Source organism: Apus apus, chromosome Z (genome assembly GCF_020740795.1).
Source record: "Apus apus isolate bApuApu2 chromosome Z, bApuApu2.pri.cur, whole genome shotgun sequence".
NCBI classification, from domain to species: Eukaryota; Metazoa; Chordata; class Aves; order Apodiformes; family Apodidae; genus Apus; species Apus apus.
The window spans coordinates 26,343,198-26,365,241 of NC_067312.1; the positions used below are offsets into that span (position 1 = coordinate 26,343,198).

At 39.9% G+C, this 22,044-nt stretch overlaps 2 protein-coding genes across 3 annotated transcripts; one reads left to right on the forward strand and one right to left on the reverse strand.

Annotated features, from left to right (window-relative positions):
• Positions 1-1,174: 1,174 nt before the first annotated feature.
• HMGCR (3-hydroxy-3-methylglutaryl-CoA reductase) lies at positions 1,175-21,090 on the reverse strand. 2 transcript variants are annotated; one of them, XM_051642624.1, is made up of 20 exons: positions 20,992-21,090; positions 16,124-16,319; positions 15,616-15,727; positions 15,004-15,091; positions 14,811-14,895; positions 12,650-12,755; positions 11,202-11,308; positions 10,761-10,877; positions 10,110-10,261; positions 9,050-9,294; positions 8,737-8,909; positions 8,063-8,257; positions 7,276-7,434; positions 6,977-7,134; positions 5,822-5,927; positions 4,696-4,866; positions 3,974-4,114; positions 3,703-3,861; positions 3,245-3,399; positions 1,175-3,099 (listed from the first exon to the last, which is right to left on the reverse strand). In XM_051642624.1, exons 2-20 carry the CDS (start codon positions 16,286-16,288, stop codon positions 3,045-3,047), a joined length of 2,649 nt encoding a protein of 882 aa, XP_051498584.1. In that variant the 5' UTR covers positions 16,289-16,319; positions 20,992-21,090; the 3' UTR covers positions 1,175-3,044. The 2 variants fall into 2 exon arrangements, with proteins under 2 accessions (XP_051498584.1, XP_051498583.1); XM_051642623.1 differs by having other exon boundaries at positions 21,007-21,033.
• On the forward strand, positions 19,239-21,474 carry LOC127395658 (translation initiation factor IF-2-like). The gene is made up of 2 exons (XM_051642893.1): positions 19,239-19,245; positions 20,489-21,474. The coding sequence occupies exons 1-2, from the start codon at positions 19,239-19,241 to the stop codon at positions 21,472-21,474; spliced, it is 993 nt and encodes a 330-aa protein (XP_051498853.1).
• Positions 21,475-22,044: the final 570 nt, after the last annotated feature.

Below are 22,044 nucleotides of genomic sequence, written 5' to 3' on the forward strand. Positions count from 1 at the left end.
TGAAGACAGGCTGAGAGATTTGGGGCTGTTCAGCCTAGAGAAGAAAAGGCTCCAAGGAGACCTTATAGCACCTTCCAGTACTTGAAGGGGCCTACAGGAAAGCTGGGGAGGGGCTTTTCATCAGAGGAGATAGTGACAGGACAAGGGGTAATGGTTTTAAACTGATAGAGGGGAGATTTAGGTTAGATATTAGGGAGAAATTGTTCACAGTCAGGGTGGTGAGGAACCAGAATGGGTTGCCCAGGGAGGTTGTTGATGCCCAGTCCCTGGAGGTTTTTAAGGCCAGGTTGGATAAGGCTTTGTGCAGCCTGGTCTAGTGGTAGGGTTCTCTGCTCATGGCAGGTGAGCTGGAACTTGATGATCTTTAAGGTCCCTTCCAACCTTAATGATTCTATGAATATTTTTAGTGTGAAACAAGAGCCCCTCAGTTCCCTCAACATTCTACCACACATGAAATGGTAACCTCCATTTCTGGTATAAAACCTGTGGTTCTGAGAAGACTGAAACCAAATGCAGACTGCATTGTAAGTCTGATGACAGGCTCAACCAAAACCTCCCCATGGCAGGGAGCATAGGGCTGGGGATGATCTTGCTAAGTTTCCAGGGTCTGTACTGGAGTACTGACTAAAAGCTTTACCACTTTGTCATTAACATGCACTCTGATAACAATGTCAAACACTTACTGATGTGGTACTTGATGGGTTATTTTAGTCTTCCAGCTTAACCCATCTTGCAAGATGATACAGTCCTCTGTGTTTTGATCACATTACAATTTTCTGGTGAAAGCAAAGCAGTGTTTAAAATTCAGGAAGCAAGTTAACAGATTAAAAAGCACCTTTGAAATTTTTAATTTTAGTGGACATGTGACACTGCAACAAGTAATTTATCATTTTTCTGGAAGGTATGAGAAATGCCCATCTAGGCCCCAGCAGAAGGCATCACTAATGCTGCAGTGCATTAGTTCTCCCACTGGGGCAAACTGTAATTCAGATTCTAAGAGAATAAACGAGAACAGGTTTCTGCAAAGAAGGCTGAGAAGTTCCAGTGCCACAGCCCCACTGTGTTTAGTACTGTACAACAGTCATATTTTCCTCAACCCTCTTATTTTATGCTGCCTACTAAGTTATGTCAATAAGTCATGAAGTAAGGTTAAAATATCACGATTAAGCCACTATGTGTTCCATAATTTTACTGAAACTGAAAAAGTCGTTCTGTACCAAAAAGTACACAATTTAGCAATAATACAAAGTGTTAATTCTGCAAGACAGAATGTCAGTTAAATCCACCAAAATGACCACTGAACCACCATTTATTGCCAGAACAGTGTCACTTTAAATAAGATCACTGAATGAACACAGAAACAAAGTAGATCAAATTTTCTTTAAATAGAATGATAACTAGTAGCAACAATTCTGCAGGAAGATAAATGTTAATGATCTTTACATGCTGTCATAACATATCTAGCATGTAATATGTCTTCATGCTTGCACAATAGATTTATGAGCTCATTACAACATTATTAATGTGCTGATGTACTACAAAACAACTCATCATGATTTATATCAAATTTGTACATTAGAAGAGCACCTCTGCTAGTCACCCTTTCAGGGATGCTTCTTGCATTCCTGTAAGAAACCCTGTCCAATCCACTGATTCCCCCCAAAGAACCCTCAAAAGAACCCAAGCAATCCCATCATCAAGCATATTAACAATTTTCCTCTTGTGATTAACTAAGCAGGGTGACACATTTAGCAATATCCCCAAAGATGAGTCAAACCAGGAATACACCTTGGTTTTCTCTATTACATTAAGAACACCTGAGACTGCTTCACTGGTCCAAATACAGTATTTTAATACAAAAACTGCCTGTTGCAACAACGTGTCATTTCACTGCATCCCCTAATTAGTACTCTTCATTGAAAAAAGAATACAATTTCTTCTTAAATAAATAATCCCCATCAAAAAGAAAGTTTGTAAGTAATTAAAACATTAAAAAAAACAAACCAGAAACAACTAGTGTTAAAGAACAGTGTGATTTCCTGGCTTCATTTTTTTTTCTCAGCTTAAGCAGTGGATACACACCTAATCCTGAGGAGTAAGTGCGAAACACTTTACAGAATTAAAGCAATAGTTAGGAATATACAAACACACTGTACCTTAAGAGACGTCTTTTAAAAGAAGTGTAAACATCTGTTCTTGACTCCTGTTGTTTGAATGCACTCTTATAAAAAAAAAAGTCGGAGATACTGCATTTGCTTAAATTACTAACCTGCCTGACATGTAACCGCTTTAGGAGTTACCAGTTTCAAAATCTTTTTTCTACCTGAACAGAATAAATAAAAAAAAACAGTTGAAGACACTGTTTTTCCCTACTTCTGTACAGATTATTTTTATAGGTCAGAATTTTACAGGTGACAAGTTTTCCATAAAGGAATAACCTAAATTGTGGAGTTAAAACATTGGATGCTGCTTAGCTGAAGCAGCAGCATATTAAGAACTATATATAGACAGAGGTTTCTATAAAACAAGTACAATTCAATCAAATTGTCTTATAGCCTAAGACCTAAGTTTTACATGCGAACAAAATTAAAACTGGGAATTCATGGAAAGTTATTAGCCTTGCCATGACTTAAAAAACATGCTTGTCTAACCAGAAAATAAAAATTACAAGTACCAGTGCATTCTAGCCGAGTTTAGACCAACTATATTTTTTGTAATGTACAAAGTACATTCCATCACTTTTCAGTAGTTAGCAAGAGCTTACTAGTCAAAACCATCTCAACCTGTAAAAAGTAAGACTGACCCTCTAGAAAAGGATGCGCAAGAGTAAGAATTCCAAAGCCATGTTCCAGACATCTGACTTCTTTCACAAAAGGTAAAAGGCATAAGTAGGCTCACACAAGTCCACTGATGTCCCTGTTTATCTTACACAGACATCATTCAATTGAAAGTGATTTTCATTCTAAATGTCACAGATTTTTTTTTTTTCCTGTTCACCCAGTCAGTTGCCAGAACAATTCTTAATTTCAAAGCCTTCTTAATATTCAAGCTGCTTTCTTAGTACAGGTTCCTTGAAGATCTTGTAGATTTATTTTTGACCTAATAAAAAAAGATAACTACATTAGATAGTTAAAATGCTACACTGCGATATTTATGTTGCAATTATTCGTGTGATTATTAATGAACCTTCTGTACTTTGAAAAAGGGCACAGCAGAGAAAGATAAGAGACTTTTGATTTCTTACCTGTTGTGGATCATGTGGCTTTTGACTAGATGCCCAGCTGCAAGAGCTGCCATTAGTGACAATTCCCCTGCCATCACTGTAGCACAAACAATTTTAGCAAGCTGACGGGCATTTTCACCAGGGTTATCTTGGCTTGCACCTTGAACCCCTAACATCTGGAGAGAAAAATGTGCAATCTTATGCTATGAAATCTAAGTAAATTAATGCTAAGTTTAGTATGGAAGTATTTCCAAATTATAGCAACTCAACTAGCTTTAAGTCTTGTTTTGTATTAAACATCTTAAGCTTTAGCAACTAGGCACATGAAAAAAAAATTAGATAGTTCTAAAATTTTTATGCCAAATCCACTAAGTGTCAAGAGGCCAGATTTCCACAACCTTGCTTGGACACAACATGCGCAACATGCACGAGAGCTTTGATTTAAAAAGCTAAGTTGCTTTAAACTTTGGGATTTGTACCTGCAAACAGGCCTGCTGTGGGAGCAAGTTGGTGCCCCCGCCAACAGTTCCTATTTCTATAGAAGGCATTGTGCAGCTGATGTACAGGTCTTCATTGGTGGCACCAGTTCGCTCCATCAAAGTGATGCAATTAGAGCTGCCCACATTCTGCGCAGCATCCTTCAGATCAGGGAGGAGAAACAGAACAAAAACAAAGCAGTCAACTAAACGTTCAGTGTGATTAAGATTTACTGAGGGGAAGAAAACCTGAATTGGTGTAAAACAAACCTACCTGACCACAGGCAATGTAGATAGCTGTGACAATGTTCGCTGCATGTGCATTGTAGCCACCTATGCTACCAGCCATCGCAGAACCCACCAAATTTTTGTTTATATTTACTTCAACTAGATCTTCTGTAGTTGTCTTCAATACCTAGACAAAGTGGTAGACTTTTACTACACAGATTCTCAGACATGAGTAAAAATACTCTATTTATGGTCATTAAGCCCTGGCGCCTTGATAGTTTCTATACAGAATTTGACTCAACCAACAACCTACATACCTACTTTTACTTTTGTTCAGAAGGAGCCTTTTCAAATGCAGGCTGCATGTCCAAGTAACAAAGGAGATGTCACCGCAAATGGTTTGGACTTGCACTTGCTTGCCTTTAAGAAAATCTCACTAGCTACATTCTGCCTTTCAAATTCTCATTCATCTTCAGAATGAAACAATCAAAATCAGCTTGGCAGAAATATCCCATTAATTCACCTTGACATGATAACAATATTCCTCCCGAGTTGTTTCAAACACTGAACACTCCTCAATTTTGCTCTGCATCAGAATACAGAGCTAAACTGAAGAAGAGTTCGAACACAAACCACTGTGCTACATTTGTAAATAAGCACTGTGTGCAGTAATACCAAATCACATGGCCCATTTATACTATACTGACTGGATCAGTCATGTAAAATTTATGCATTTTTATAAACAAGTAGAAGAAAGGAGGTGCTTACTTCTCTAACAACCTTGGCTGGAATGACTGCTTCACAGACAACAGATTTCCCTCTTCCTTCTATCCAGTTTATAGCAGCAGGTTTTTTGTCTGTACAATAGTTACCACTAATAGCTATGACCTGGAGATCAGGAAACTCTTCATTCAACCTTGTCAGTGCTTTTTCAGTACCCTGTTAGAACAGAAACAGATTAAAAGATAGTACATGAGGGTGGCTGCAAAACAAACTACTCAAAGACAGTGGAACAGCAAGATTTAATCAAGTCTAATTGGATCACCAGTTGCAGCTGAAGAAAAGAACATTAACTTCAGGACAGAACCTGAAGTAGAAAAAAACAAACAAATGCCAAACCAATTATCACTATATTATTTTTTTTTAGCCACTTTGGGAATTTTAATGGAGAATAACTGGTTCTTCCCAGTACATATGGACTCTGGATACATTCTAGGTGCACGGGCATATGCTTATTATACTAAGGTATAATATGAACCAAGTCAAATACTACAGACATGAAGTGAACTCATCTTGGATGCAGCAGAAAGAATATCTCTACACTAGGAAATCAGAAAAAAGATCTGCTATATTTTAGTAGCTATGACCAAACCCATTTATGGTTCTGGTAAGACTTAAATTCCATATAGAATAGGTAATCAGTACTAATCCGAAACAGCACAAGGTATCCCACCAACCTACGGGTCATTTGTCAGGTTCTTCTACATGTTCGCATAAAAAGCAAACAAAAACAAGAGAACATCCTGCTGCTGCCATGCACCAGATTCCTAATCCTTTGTTTACAAAGAAGTGATAAATACAGTAAAAGATTAATTAGTGCTGGATAAAAACTCTGGCCCAAGGCAACAGAGCTACCAGCTTAACAGCTCTATTATCAAGAATACTTTATTTAAATAATTAAAAAAATACAAAATATAAAGTTACTTTTTTCTCTCATCATTCTCCTTCTATTCTTATTTACACTCGACAAAGTGTAAATTTAATTTATAGCAATACAAACATTGCTATGTCTTATCTTTGTCTTCACATGCCAGGAAGTCACAAATTGGTAGGGTGTAATTTATTTAAAATAAATACACATTTATTAAAAACACTGAAGGGGACTGGTCCTTACTTTTGAAATCATATTCATTCCCATTGCATCCCCTGTTCCAGACTGAAAACGGATATAAAGGTTACGACCAGCCAAACTGATGAGAAGTTTCTGTAAGCGAGCAAACCTGCAAGAAAATTTAACAATTACTTACAGTACTCAAGGCGAATGATTAAATTAGTTTTAAGTGGCAAAAATGACAGTAAATCACTGCATATTGTGCTGCTAACTACACTGTGCTCCCCCTCCCTTTAAGTGTTCACTGCGAAAGTGTTCACTGCATTTTTATGTTTCCTGTCCCTGGACTTCATGAAATAAAATATCCTGAAGTGCTAACATAAATTTAACTCATTTGTATTCCCTAAAAAAAAATAAATCTATCTACCAGGTATAAACTAAAAATGAGGCCTTTGGAGATTTTCATGTCAGTTTTACAGAAAGGTAGAACCCATGCTATCTTCAAAACCAGTTCAAGTTCCACAAGTCAAAGCAAAACCGGGCAATACTGCATTTAAACAGCAGCATGAATTGATCCGGGCTAAAATAAAAGTATGTCCATGATTGACACTTGTAAGATTGGTAAGAACAAAACTGATAAAGGAATTGATTATTAGTAATGCCATCTGAAAGGCTAGATTCCAAACTTTGAATTACTTTTTGCACAGTAACTAATAAAAGCTAACTAAAGGTAACTAAATAAGCTTTCATGTTTAATTTTAAATGGTGAGACACTGGAAGAGGCTGTCCAGGGAAGCAGTGGATGCCCACTCCCTAGAAGTGCTTAAGGCCAGGGTAGATGGGGCTTGGAGCAACCTGGTCCAGTGAGAGGTATCCTTGCTCATGGCGGGGGATTGAAACTAGATGATCTTTAAGGTCCCTTCCAACTCAAACCATTCTATGATTCTGTGGTAAGTATGATGCAAAGCAAATGTATTTGTTGCTAAGACACACCTTTTTACCAGTTATAATTGGAAAATGTTTACTACTAGCCATGGTACATCATGAGAGTGACTTCTGTCCTCTAAGATGCACACTATGTGCGATAGCCAAAATGAGCATGTTATTTCCTGTATTGCAGTATGCCAACAAAAGCCCCAAACAACCCAAACAGGAGCTTTCTACCATTCACAGAAGACTTACAACAGGAAATAAAGCTGGAACAGCCATTGTACTAACCTACTTGTGCTGTCAAAAGCTTCCTTCATTATTTTAAAGCCTTCAGGGCTTTCAAGCCAAGCTTTAACTTCTGCAGCCTGGCAAGCAGTGGGCAGTCTTACAACAGGTCCTCGGGTCATCCCATCTGCCAGAATGCAGCTACTTGCTCCTCCACCAAGCTGAAAATCAAAGCAGAGGGGAAAAAAATGTGATTACTAAAAGGGAATTTTATTTTTTAGGAAGTCAGAAACATGCCCTATATCACCTCAAATATGTTTTGTAGTATAGAAAGTTTTTCAAGCTACTCAAACAATACTTACACATATTGCTCTGCATCCTCTGTTTGTGCTTGCTACAAGACATCCTTCTGTTGTTGCCATTGGCACCTGAAACTCTTTGTTATCCAAAAACAGTGGTCCTGCTACGCCTACAGGAATAGGCATGTATCCAATCACGTTTTCACAGCAAGCTCCCATAACCTTACAGAAATAACAAAAAAGGTATTGTTACAGTTACAATGGAGTGCTGTGGTACGGTATGTTACATACTATGTCACAGTATACATGTTACATAGTGTCACAGTATAGTATGTTACATACTGTGACTACAAAGTATCTTAGAAAAACACCCACCACCTTACCCATAGAACCACTAATCCTACCTCAAAATACTAACAACTACAGCTATCCACAGCTATTCAAGCCTAGTATTTGGCAGACATACTGACTCCTACTAAGCCTTAAACACTATTAAAAAAACAACCCAATACTGTTTGTTAAATGAATTTCAAGTAAACTTTAGCTCAAGGTAGTATTACTTTTCAGCTGAACTCAGGCTGAGTGAGGCTGAGTGTTACTAGAATTGTGGATTTCTGAAACAAGGCAGCAGCACACTTTGATAAGAAGTATTTTTGGGGTAAGTTACAAGCCTTATTCACCTCTAGGTTTTTAAAAAAATCAAGAGCATTACAAGGTAGTGCCTTATGTTTCCCTTTTTCTTTCCTTCTATATCAGTTTTGACAAAGTTCATTGTCAATAATTTCAAGCATGTATTTCATATTTGGAAAGTAATTTTACAGTGAGTTTTACTTGTCTGCATCTGACTTACCAAAGAATAATTGTAATTCCTGTAAGGAAGATACTGCAAAGATGAAGGTTCAGGGAGCTTCTTAGATAACATCTGTCTGCGAATGGACACACCTCGTTCCTGAGTTTCCATCAGGGTTTCCAATTTGTATGCAGGAATATGCTTAGCATTAACTAAGCTGATAACCTCAGCATCAGTTAGGAATTTTGCTCCTTTCTGGAAATGTAGATGGTAGGGAGAGAAAACAAAGGTTGTCTTGGTGAAAATCCTTTGAAATGTTTCCAAATGAAAAAAGGTAGCAACTTTACTTTGACATTATCAGAGTACATCTAGAGGAACCAACTGTCAATGTCAGGTTTTCTAGTAGGCCAGGATATGATAAAAAACTACCCAGCCACTTCTACACATACATGATGAAGCTTGGTATGTTATGAATAATGAAGCTGCTAAACCTCTGCCCCCCTTGACTTGACTGGAGAAGAGTTTTGTTCTAATTGTGATCCCACCTACCCACTCCCAATTGTTGTGACCCCCTATTAGAGCCATATAATTTTCCAAAGAATGTCACTGTAATTAAGAAGGCCATTTAAAAGCTGGAAAATGAACTGTAAGAATTCTTAAATCAGATGTTGCAGATGTTAAAAACCAAACAAACAAAAACAAACAACCAAAACCCCCATGTTATTTTTCCATACCTCTGCATTTCCAAGTATACGAACACATTCCTCAATAGAACGTGGCTCTTTAGGTAACTCAATTTCTTCCTCTTTTCCATTAAGGAATGAAGACGTTTCCACGGGGTTGCAACTGCCAACTACAAATGTAGCCTTGGTTGATGACTCCGCTAAAACAGGTTTTATGACTTCGTCTGCATAAAGACAGTTAAAATGAACTTTGGTTTACAAAAGTCACAAGTTTTTATTCAAAACACAACACGCCAAGACAGATATCACTATTTGTTCCAAATAATCAGCAATAGGTTCAGGCTTTAAAATACTAAAATATTACCATTTACATCTTTGGGAACCAAAGCTGCTTCTACTGTGTTAGATTTCTGGTTTTTTTTCAGAAGTCCTGATTGCTTCCTGCAACAATTCTCAGGGACCTTCTTCTGGACCATCACTGGGGATGTTATGGGATTCTTCAGTGAGAGTGTGGATTCAGTCTCTGCTTTCTCAAAGAAAATGTATTTGACAGCAAGGAGAAGGGCTAATCCAAGAGTGATTACTTGTTCAATATCCATACTGGCCATTCTAAAACAGACAAATCAAGAAGTAAATAGATAGTATGCATAATTCATTGTTTGTACCAGCATTTTGACAACACTTTGAGTTAGAAAGGGAAATAGTTTAATCATAATGTACACAGTTACAGAAACTCCAGTCAAAGAGACCTCCTACCCAAACATTCAATTATGCTAGCTAAGAATTTTCAGATTGCCATTAGTTACTATAACTAATCTAAAAAGCAGTAAGAGAAATTACTGTAAAATATTGACTAATAGCTACATTACATTGATTTAACACCAATCTCCCCATAATAAAGTACAAAGTTTCAGTTATTATTCTCTACCAGTAATGACTACTACAATGCAAGCTGAACTACTCTAAGGGGGTAAAAAGACCGTAACACTGACAGTTCTGAATTTTCAGAAGTAATACAGAGCCAAGGTGCTGCTAACTTCAGCTGAGCTGAAGGAAAAACAACAGTGCCATTACTTTTGCACTCATGTGAATGGCTAGAAGCTCTGCATAAATAATTATTCCGGTGCAGTCAGAAAACTGATTTTGCAGTCTGCTCTGAAAGGTGTCAGTGCAAGTGGGAAAAGACAGTGTTTTGAAGCACAGAGGACACATGGCCCTGATCATGTTCCTGATTACATTCAGGAGACTGCACAAGCAGCTTAGTATTGAAGTATTTCTTAGGAAATGTAATCCCTGATTCAAAGAAATCCTGCAGCAGTCAGATCTGCAAGCTAACAACTGTCATACCCTAGGACCATAGCTTGGCAGCAGTGGAGATACACCCTAATCATGGAAACACCCTTCTCTTATGAGAAGCTGCCTACCGAGAAAGGTAGAACTGCCACAATGAAACATTAGGTTCAATCCTCTTTGGTGCATTCTCATCCAATCCCATTGAATTTTCTACAGTATTGTTTTGGGCAGCTGGTTCTGCTATCCAACGGCTGTGGGCGTGAACAAGAACCAAACCTAGAGACTGTATTAAAGACACAGAACAAAAAAACAATTATTATTTTTCCAACTGTAACTGGGTAACTAACCTGCTAGGATTAAACACTTTTTCTTCTGTGGTTTGGGGTTTTCTGTTTGTTTCCCATCCCTCAAAAGTCTAAAGCTAATGGCTGACTTTCCACACCTCTCATCAACACCCTTTTTGGCCTACTGTAACACTCATAGCTTTGAACCTGTCCCACCACGTTCCTCCCCTTGCTCAAGAAATAAGCAAAGGAAGGGGAGGGTACTGCAGGGGTAAGTGGGAGGGAATTTGTACACATGAAAAAGGCTTAAATGTCTGGCACAAAAATGGCATATCCAGGAAGACTTTATGTATACGTACAGGGGACATTATTAAAAATGACCATGGTAAACCAGACTAATAGAATACAGAATACAATTTTACAGAAAACAAAAGCTTTTTTAGATCCATCAGGACACCTCACTGATTTCATAAATACAGGTAAAAAAGAGACACAAACCATAATAATTTTGACCCTCTGTGTTACAGGATTTGGTTTATTTTCTTCTTCTTCCAGAACACGAGCAAAATGGCTAAGCTGCCATATAGGGCGCCCTTCACGGCTCTCTCGAGAAAGCTGCAAAAATAACGAATTCAAGAACATGTCCTCTTTACTGCATATTAGAATAATCAATGAGTGAGCTCCAACATCGTATTTTTTTTATTATCAAGAAGTTACCAACAAAAGAGTTAACATCTATGGTTTAGCCTATGTTAGACTTTAAACGGCAGAAAACTCTGGACAGCAAATAAATTGCAATATATTTGTTTACTCTGCTTTAAATTCAGAACTCACACTATTAAGAATTACTCATTTACTGTAGCATTAACTGACTACTGTTATCAGCTGAGCCGCCATTTGAAAGGAAGACAAACATGCTGTCTTTGAAGTTGGTCTTACCTCCAACACCAAGGACACACAAGCTGGAAAGAAGGTCATGAAGACAAAGTAGTTGGCAAGAACAGACATACAGCCAAAGCAGCACATAATTTCAAGTTGTCGTACACCTACATAAAAAAGAAGACTATTTTACATTTGAATATGCAATAGGCTTTCATATACTTCAAGTGTTGCAGAAACAAGAAGGAAACCATTAAGCTGACAGTAAAGATTACACAGGAAACTGTCCAGATCAATTAAAATCAAGCATGTTAAGCCCTAGTCATTGTTATTACCTTATTCTAAGCACAATATGTATTTATGGTATGGTACTTACAGAAAACTTTTAAAGAAAAATTGTGAGTAAATACAGGTAATCAGAGTTCACCTCTATTTTAAAGCTACACATTGAAAGCTTGGAACTCCTCACTTATCTAAGCAAAGAACAATTAGCCAACATTATGTATTGAAATTCTTTCTGAAAGATGGCCAGTTAAGAGTTCAGGCAGTAAGAAACCGTATATACCCCACTTACACTTTCCAGTAAAAGTCAATTAACCATGCCACAAATACATTACAGAACTGTCTTAGAAAAGATGAAAGAGTTAGCAGTGTAAACAATTAAAGAAAACCCACAACAATCAACTATACGCTACACCAAGATGAGGTGTTTCTTCCTAGGTGCAAATAGGAAAACAGCTTATTAATACACAATGCCCTGAAAAGGTCCAAAGCAATTTGAAAAGTGCTTTGAAAGATGCCTCAAATGTATCGTAGAATCAAAATCACAGAATCATGACATATGCAAAAACCAACAGACAAAAACAAATATACAGACAAAAACCCACTTTAGTCCTAAGTATGTAACTTTCATTTATTTTACAAATAATTTAGTTATGTACATGTGAAAATCCTTTGCTTCTTACATGTAACTGTTCTAAGGGAACACAACTGCTACTGCACACGGAACTGATAAAAATCAAATGATGGGGTGGGAAAAAAACAGTAAAATACAGGCTATCTTTAATTGAATTAGAATAACCTTCCTCACCTGGAGTAATTTTTAGAAATACTAATTTATTGCAAGAATAAGGAATAGTGTGCATGTACTGAAAGTGTAACTCATTTTTAAGAGTGCACAACAGAAAATTTTAGCAGCTACTACGACGTTAATAGGAACGACAGAAAGTCTTAATTTTATAGAAGCAGTGGCACACAAGTCCATTCCTACTGCACGATGCCCAAGGAAAGCTGTTATCTGTGTTTCAAACTTCTCTTCAACATATACAAATTATTTCATACCTGCAGGAAATGACTACTGTAGGCTAATTAGGAAGGTAAATACTTATGCATTAAGTCACTCCACTTTCATGTATGACACCTATTATTTGAAACTCTCAATATCCCAATGTCTTTCAAATACTCTTTTTCAACTGGAAGGATTTAGACCTTTAGGCTGTATTGCTTACCTGACATAGTACCAACACCGATCACGAGACACTCCACTAGTGCATCCAGTGTAAATGTAGGGCCTAAAATTGCCATTCCACGTGAAATATTTTCTCTTACTTCATCCTGAAAAGAGAAAAAACCAAAAATCTAATGAACAATACATAACATGATTAGTAAGCTGAGTAGTATTATGGTCATAAGGCCTTATAAAACATAAATTGAAAATACTATAATACATTGTTTACTTTATTTCCAAGTCTTTATTATACTTTGACATCTTTATGTACAGAAGATTATTTAATTTTCTATTAACTTCTCTATCTTTGGCTTGTTACTGTTCTAAGCTTCTACAACACTGATGGGCACAGATAATGAAAGTACATTCAGAAGAGCAGAACTTCTGCACTTTAAGACATAAAATAGAAGCCACTTACATAACGGTTTTCAAAAGGTCTTGCAACCACATATCTGTACTCTTACTTTTATTATGTTATTGTTTTATTATTTAACTTTCTAGACTCAGCTGACAGAAAAGGATGTACAAGACACTTTACTTTTCCTTGGGGGAAAAGGGATTTCCTCCAGTAGCCAGGCATGGCAAACTCTGGGTTTTTTTGGTGGTAGTTTTGGGAAGAGGAGAGAAGCTGTAGGAAATACCTCTCTGTTAAATACTTTCAAGAAATTACTTTAAAAAAAAAAAAAAATTTTCATCAACTACCTGGATGAGGGAACAGAGTGTGGCCTCAGCAAGTTTGCTGATGACACCAAACCGGTACTTGTGGCTGACACACCAGAAGGCTGTGCTGCCATTCAGGGAGACCTGGACAGGCTGGAGAGTTGGGCAGGGAGAAACTTTAAATTCAACAAGGGCAAGTGTAGAGTCTTGCATCTGGGGAAGAACAACCCCATGTACCAGTATAGGTTGGGGGCTGACCTGCTGGAAAGCAGCGTAGGAGAAAGGGAACTGGGGGTCTCGGTGGAGTGGAACATCCCCCTTATGAGGAAAGGATGAGAGAGCTGGGTCTCTTTAGCTTGGAGGAGACTGAGGGGCAACCTCATCATTTACAAATATGTTAAGGGGGAGTGTCAGTAGGACAGAGCCAGGCTTTTTTCAGTGACGTCCAGTGACAGGACAAGGGGCAAGGGGTGCAAACTGGAACATAGGAGGTTCCATGTAAACATCACAATAAACTTCTTTACTATGAGAGTGACAGAGCCCTGGAACAGGCTGCCCAGTGAGGTTGTGGAGTCTCCTTCACTGGAGACATTCAAAAACCTGCCTGGACACGTTCCTGTGTGATGTGCTCTGGGTGACCCTGCTCTGGCAGGGGGGTTGGACTAGATGATCTTTCGAGGTCCCTTCCAACCTCTAAGATTCTGTGATCTGCACAACGTTGGAACATAATATGCAACATGCTATAATAATATTGCAAATATACTGTGTAACATACTCTAATATGAAATACTAAAATTTTTGTCACAATTAGCGCACTCAGTTACCATGTATGTGTGAATTTTTTTCAATAAATATACTTTTATTTCAGAACTTTGAATATTAGGAAATAAACATTACAGTGTATGACAAGCAAGATGTTCTGTTGGTCCTTCCTGTTGTGCTATGTTAATTGCATTAGAGCATGAAAGTTTCTGTCTAAGCATACGCTATTTTTGTTAGATTTTGTCTAGAAAAATGCTTTTTTCCAGTATCAGCATTGTAACATTAGATGTTTCTTTATGCACTGTTACTGAGCCCTAGAAATTATCTTTTATCTACCAATGACTCTTCTAGGGAAGACTTTGGTCTAGGAACTCTAGCCTCTGTAACTGAGCTGTAAGCATTGCTGGTTTAAACTTCTGAACCTATTAGGTACTCATGAATACAATTAACTTAGCTTACAGTGTTATTATTTACAGTGTTATTGAAAACTGATCTAGATTGAAGACAAGAGAACACAAAATCTAGATAAAATCTGATCCTTTTTATATATCAGCAATATGGTATTCACTTGCCTCTCTGCCCGGATTATTCACAGAATAGAACGATTTGGCTTGGAAGAGGCATTAAAGACTATCTGGTTTGAACCCCCTGCCATGGGATAACGTTCATCTTCGAACCTTAAATTCAAAAGCTTCATTGCAAAACAGGAACAAAGCCCAAAAAAACCCAGGCCCCCTGACCTGTGAGTTGGAACTGAGCGCAAATTTGGCTAATGCACTTGCTCTTGACAGATCAATCAGAAGCAGGAAGAATGGTAAAGCTTCACTGAAAGAAAAAAAAAAAAAAAAAGCAAGCCGTATGTTAAAATTCAAGGTTAATTCTACAGGAAAAAAATTTCAAGCAAGAAATCCAGAGTAACAATTCACTACTTACTTTAAACCTGTCAGTTCTTTATCCAAGAAGTGGATTACGACTGTGCTGAAAACAAAACTTGAGAAGATTGTGAAGAGCCCAGCAATACCTTAAGGAAAAAAGACAATCTTAAGTTTTTGTTTTATATATATTGGAAGGGGGAAAAAAAAAAAAAAAAGAGAAATACTATACTTTTAGATCAACCCTGAAGAAATGAAATGACAATTCTCATCTCAGACTGCACTAATAGCAGCTGAGATACAAACTACAAAGTAGATGCGATTTTTATACAGGTATTTAAATCTAAAATTTGTACTTCATTCAAAGCAAGACTCTTCAGAAACATAAGCTATAAATCTTCTCACTCATTATCAGCAAAAACAAAAACTGTCTTAAACAGTGCAATATTTTTTAAGTGTTTCACAGAATAAAGAGTTATTCCATGAACTACACATCCAGTATTTATATAATCCTACATAATCTCACTTGAAAAAGCCCTTTCATCTATGCAGAATATTTATTATACTATCTAGCAAATAATTAAAATAACCTTGTTCTGTACAGAATATTACAAATTTATATTAAAAAACACAATTAAAATGCACACAGCAAATACAAAAATGAGATACGTACCTAAAATGTATTTTGACCCAAGCTGCCTTAGGTTCTGAAACTGGAAATATATATAAAGGATTGCTATACAGCGTGTGATTGTCAGGATGATGATGTCACTGCTCAGAACATCCTGTTTGAAATAAAGAACAATTTACTCAGCTGTGACATTAGGCAGCAAGCTGTTGTTAAGTACAGTAATGAAAAAATCCATTGTGAAGCTGAAGTAAAATTCTCCTAAGTATCATTGCTCATTTTTATTAGAAAATAAAAATATTGCAAACAATAGTCATATAAAACCCTTGTTCACTAGATACCGTTAAACTGAAAGTTTGATTTAATGAATACCTTCTGTAGCACATCACTGCTTGCCTACAGCTTTAAAATCCACATTGGGAAAAGAAGATAATAAAGCAGTTTCTGTGTGGCTAACTTTCTTCCTAATACAATGCAACCTGATCTTATTCTAAAGAAAACTCTGGATCTACTTATCAACAGGAAGTACTATAACGTGAATTTAAACCCTTACTTCTTCAAGCTTGGGGCACTCATAATTCCAGCCACAGATCTTATCATTCCCAGTGAACATCTTCATGGACATCATACAGATGGTGAGAGTCACTGTTCCCACAATGACTTCCCATGGATGAGAGGCTACAAAAAGGCCATGCATTCTGAAGAGTCTGGACAACATTTTCAAGACTGTTTTTCTACAGTTGGCAAACCTGCAACAAAAGAATGTTTCATATAAGCAAGTATGAAATTTAGGGAAAAAAGATAAAGCTCTATAGCTGCATTTCTGCAAGCCATCTCTCAGAAAAAATACCCAAAAACAGTCAAGTAACAGATGAGTATGGAACCTTATCTTCACATTTCAGCCCTCCCTGTAAAACTGGTGGTGCAGAACCCCGTTTACTCAGCCACGTTGCAACATCAACATCAGCCAACATTGTTCTTGCTTTGGTTGCAGGTGTGATGGGCCTAACAGTGTTCTTGCTTGTGGGCTGATGCCCACAACCCAGCACTTTCTGACCTTGCCTACTGAAGCAGTGCGTCTAGATGACTGGGTGCCTTTTTGTCCTATGTGCAAATACATCAATTTGGGGTGTTTCGGCACTCCTTAACTGTACCTGTATCTCTGTCTGCAGAAGATACCTGAGACCCCTTCTGCTTGGAACACAGGCTCTCTCTGAAAGTTGCCAAAGATGCCCTAACTGAAATCGTGATGATCTTGGAAAAGTACTGATAAAAGTCAGTCTTCTTGAATTCTATAAATACTGGTTTTAAGAGGGAGGCTCTTCAGAGCTGTCCAGGATCACACTGAGTTGCAGCCCACATCACATGTGTCTTACAAAGGAAGCTGGTTCATCCAATTGAAGGAGTAACTAGCCCAACACTTCTCTGAGAGACAGGGGAAAACCAAATTATATTGGGCTGGTACAATGTGACTCCATTGGGTTAATCTGGGGGAAAGAATGCAAATTCTTTCATGAAATTAGGAACCAAAACTTAACATTGTAACAGGTTAACCTCTGTATCTGTGGTGTGCATTTGTGCACAATTTAGTTTAGAAAATTTTTTTAGATTTTTACTTGAACGTCTGTATTGATTCTAATGGTTTATTGAGCATGAAGTTACTAGAAAATAATATAATTTAATTTTGTGCTGCATCATAATAGTGTTAAACAATCTTAATGTACTATTTCAAATCATCAGACCCATAATTATGGATTAAAGCACTACACTGAAATCCCTACACTTAAACCCCTTAGTTGCAGACCGCTGGCCAAGTTTGGGACCAGGAGTAGATTCAGCTGCATCCAGACTCCTCTCTCAAAAAGAGTTTAGAAAGCAAGTGGATCCGATCTGAACCTTGTGACTCAATGGGAGAGTCTTCCTCATTCTCTTCCCTGAACCCTATATAAATCGCTGCAGCCTGTCCCCAACTCAGTCTCCCCTACCCCTGTATCAATAATTTCCCTTAATCCCTGTATAAATCACTCCTGTCCATTTCCAATCCCTACATGCCCCTTCCACATAGTAAACACTAGAGAGAACCTTGGCAAGGAATTTTGTTAAGTTGCACTTTCACAAATCTACATTAAAAATTACCTTTTCTCACTATCTTTGGTGGTGATTCCCTTAGCAACCGTAAGACCTTCCACTCTCATCTGTGACAAAAACACATTCCTTTCTAATCTTCTGCAATATAATAGCATCTGCTCCTGCCTTCTCAATTTATTTATTTTTTAATACACATCTCCCTTGTTTCAAGGTCTTACTATTATCTCCACCACTCTCACAACTTTCCTCTTAATACCTTAGTACCTTCCTGTCACACAGCTTTGATACTACTTTGACTCCAACTGCTTTTTAAAACCACCTACGTAAGCAAGCACTCACTACCATTCTGTTACTTACTTCGACTCACTCCTCCTATTAAAAAAATTATTAATTTTATTTTAACTACATGTTACCAACTAACCATTGTTGGTAATGCTCAACAACAATTCAGTACTATCTTCTGTGACATTATCTTCTCTACTTACTGCTCAGTATTCCACATTGATTTGAGTTAATCACATTCAAAACAGCTCCTTCTTCATCTCAAGCACACGAGTCCTTCTCCCACATACTACCCTGTAACAGTTCTCTTGTACCCATAACAAATTCCTAGGTTAATGATTAATTTCATCATCCCCTTTGCTTTCAACAGACAACAAGCACTCACAGGAACTCTCACACCTCTCCTTCACATAACTGACAATGTGGATGTCCTGTGCATCCTTCAGCTACAAAAACCACATCACAGTCTGTTTGCACTGCATTGTACCTTTAGACAAGTTCATTACGGATGTTTACTTCTGCTTTATAGCTTAGAAACAAAATGCTATAAAATTCTCTCTCAAATACATTGGTACTGGAACTTTGCTTCTATCATTGCACAAAATCACCAGCTTATAAAACTGTGTGAGTAATCTTAACTATTTAACAACATTGTAGAGCCCAAAAGATCTTTAAATAGCAGCCTGGCCAACAGAGACAACCTTTAATTCAGAATTTGCATGTACAAACCTAGCACTGTCAAGGTTTCCATAGAGGACTGAGGGCTTTACATGCTATCACTTCAAAATGGATTAAAAACATGCCTTCATGGTACCTTAAAAGTCACAGTCTAGTCACCAGGCTTCTGAGAAGTCAAATATTTATAGTATGGTTTCTTTTGCTTGAATATATATATTAAAAAAAAATAATAAAAAGAATCAAGCTGCCAATCAATGGAGAAAGTAACAGGGCAAATCTATGTTCTTAGAGTTCTGAAGATACCAGAATCATCTTGGTTTCCTACCAATGACAATCTCAGTAATATGAGCACAAACAGCCCCAATATTATTTTTTTCCTTCCACAGTGAAGTTGTGGCAGAATTTTCACAGCTCATGGAACAAATGGAGAAAATCAGAGAAGACTACCTTCCTTATGAAGAAGTCATTTAAAAAAAAATAAACTCCACAACAAATCCACTCCTTTTAAAACCAACATTACACTTTGTTTTTCCCTGTGCAATGTAATCTACATACTGTTTTATAAATTTATATACTGGCAAAACTGTTCTAAAGCAGTATTATAGATTTTCCTCAGCCGAATGAAAGGTATCCTTTAATTAGAAAAACTGTAAGACATAAGACATTTCATAAGAGGAATATTTTAATGCCAAAGATTTTGAAGCAAAGCAAAACACAGAAAAGGTATAGCAATATCCCATGAAAATGTGACTAATTTTGGATACCACACTGTTTCAGGAAAATCAGAATTAGTACTTAACTACTACTGAGTCTTAACAGTCCTAAAACTAGTAATACAATTCCTAATTTTTTACCTAGTATCTAGGTGATTAAGAAAACATTACAAGAGGTAGAAAGCTTTCAAAAATCTTTCTACATATATTATTTTTCACATTTCTAAGCAAAACTAGTAGGTTTTAAATGGCTTCACATAAATCAATTAGGGGAAAACGCATTATTTTTACCATGAAAGTAATTCTCCATAATGTGTTATTAGGCAATGCTTTGTAATTAACTTTTGCTACTAAATACTGGATACCTGAGTGCTGATCCTGGGTTTAACTGAGTGGCAGTAACTCCTAATCTAAAAGGGTTCTTTAAAGCCTTTGTATTTATTTAACCTGTTCGAAGTGCCTGGGTTTTTGCTACGCAACTGATATTTCTAAAAAATACTGAAGAAGGTTTCATACACTGATTCTGCATTACTGAGTGCTGTAAAAAAATGTTTCACTGCATATGATCAGTTCATATTTGTAATGCTGTTTAAAGTATTTGTACAGCTTCATGGACTCTTAGCTTGAAGTTAGCATGACATAACATGAAACATAAAGCTGAAGTTCCCAATTAATACCATTTTGTTAGATTTAAAATTGATTATTTTGAAGGGATGCTTCATAAATCCCATCAATTTCCTGCTTGCCTTTGTTTTCAGTAATAAATTTACAGGAGACTTAAGTAAAGCAACCCATTCTGGGAATCCAAACAAAACCAACTGCAAACCCGTCAAAAACTTCACCAGCGTATAAAATGCTAATTAGACTGCTTGTCGTTAACGCGGTAGAGCGTTACTCTGCCACGTAACTGCACGGCTATTTGCTTAAAAACCTCAGGCTTGCCGCACAGCTCTCGCTAACCGCAGAGCAGACCCCGGCAACACCATCTACTCAGACCAGCACAAATTCCCCCCCTCTTGCTGGCTGACTCAGCAACAGCGACAATCTTATAAAGAAGCCGAGTAAGGAAGATAGCTGAGCTAAAACCTGTGCAAAGCTCCCCTGCAACGCGAACGCCACCACACAGCCCCTGACAGCGCCTCTGGGCTGGCTGTCAGAGCGGGAGCCAGCCTCACGCACCGCCGCGGCGCCCCGAGCCCCCGCGCAGGCGGCGGGCACAGCCCTCCCGCCGGGCCCGCGCTGGGCTGGGCCGCCCCGCAGCCCGAGGGACGGCAGCCCCGCAAAGCCGCGGCCCCCGGGCAGGCTGCGGCCGGGAGCGGCGGGCGGGCGGCCTCCCGCGGCCCGCCCGGAGGGGCCGCGCCCTCGGACGCCCGGAAGGCAGCGGGAAAGCGGCTCTGTCCTCCCCTCGCCCGGGGGGTTCGCTCCCGGGACGAAGGGCAGAGCGAGGCGGGGCGCCGGGCGGCCGCCCCTCCCTCCGTCCCTCGCCGCCGCGGTGCCCTCCGCCGTTCCCCACCCGGTGTCCCGGGAGACCCGGGGCCGCAGCGCGTCCCCCGCCCGCACGGGGCCCGTGCCGCAACCGCGGGCTGCCCGCACCGCGCCTGACCCGGACGCGGCCCTCCTGCCCTGCCCTGCCCTTCCCAGCCCCGCCGGCCCTGCTTACCGCCCCGGCGCTCACCGCCGCCTCCCGGCCGCCCGCTCCCGCTCGCCGCCGCGCTGCGGACTGAGGCGGCCGCTCCTCCCCGCGCAAGGACACCCGGGGCACGACGCGCCAGCCGCCGCCATCGCCCGATCGCGCAGCCAATGGAGAGCGCCCGGCACGCCCCGCGCGCCGCGCGTCACCCGCCGCATCGCCGCGGCAACCGCCCTGCGGACGCCGCGCGGCTCGAGCCGCGATCAGGAGCGGGAACACGCCATCTCGCCACGGGCCGCCCGCCAATGGGCCGCCGCGCTCCCCTCGCCTTGCGCTGCGATTGGCCGGCAGCGCCGGGCTCCTTTGCATATGCTGATCGACCGACAGGCCCGCCCCGCCCCCCCGCGCGGCGGCCGCCCCGGGCGGGGCTGGTGCCGGGTCCCGCCGGGGCAGGGGCGAGCGGCCGGGCCGGCCCTGCTAAGCCCGTCGGGTCGTGGTGCTTGTACGGCCTGAGCTGGTGCAGACCCACCGCCTGCTTGCCCTTCACCGAGGCAATCAGGAAACAGCGTTACGATTCACGGCTCTCCCGCCTGTGGAAAGCGGCGGTGCCCCCGACACCCCGAAAAAAAATGCTGGGTACTTTAACTAATCGCGGCTGTAGGCCGAAGAGGAAATGCTTCCTTCCGCTTACGAGGCACGGGAGGCTTCTCCCGTCTGTGTGGGCAGAACCAGGGCTCACATCCCCCCCCCCGGTCGGTTGCACTGATCGTGTGGCCTTTCGCGTCCCCGGGTCTGAGAAGGGGCCGGGTGACACCTTGAATGCAAACGAAATAGAACCGACAAGGGTTTTCCTGCAGATACGCACAGTTGGGACTTTCCCAAACCGGTTTTGACGTGTGCCGCTTCATCCAGAGCAATTCCTAGCAGCTGCACGTGGTGCAGCTCAGTTTTCCCGTGTTTCTGCCGTAGCAGTGGGGTTCTCGACACTCGGTGGTGGAGCAGGGTTTGGCAAGTAATAAAACCTGCTAGTTTTATCATCAAGTTCCCGGAGAGCCGGCGTCAAGACGAGCTCCACGTGCAGCC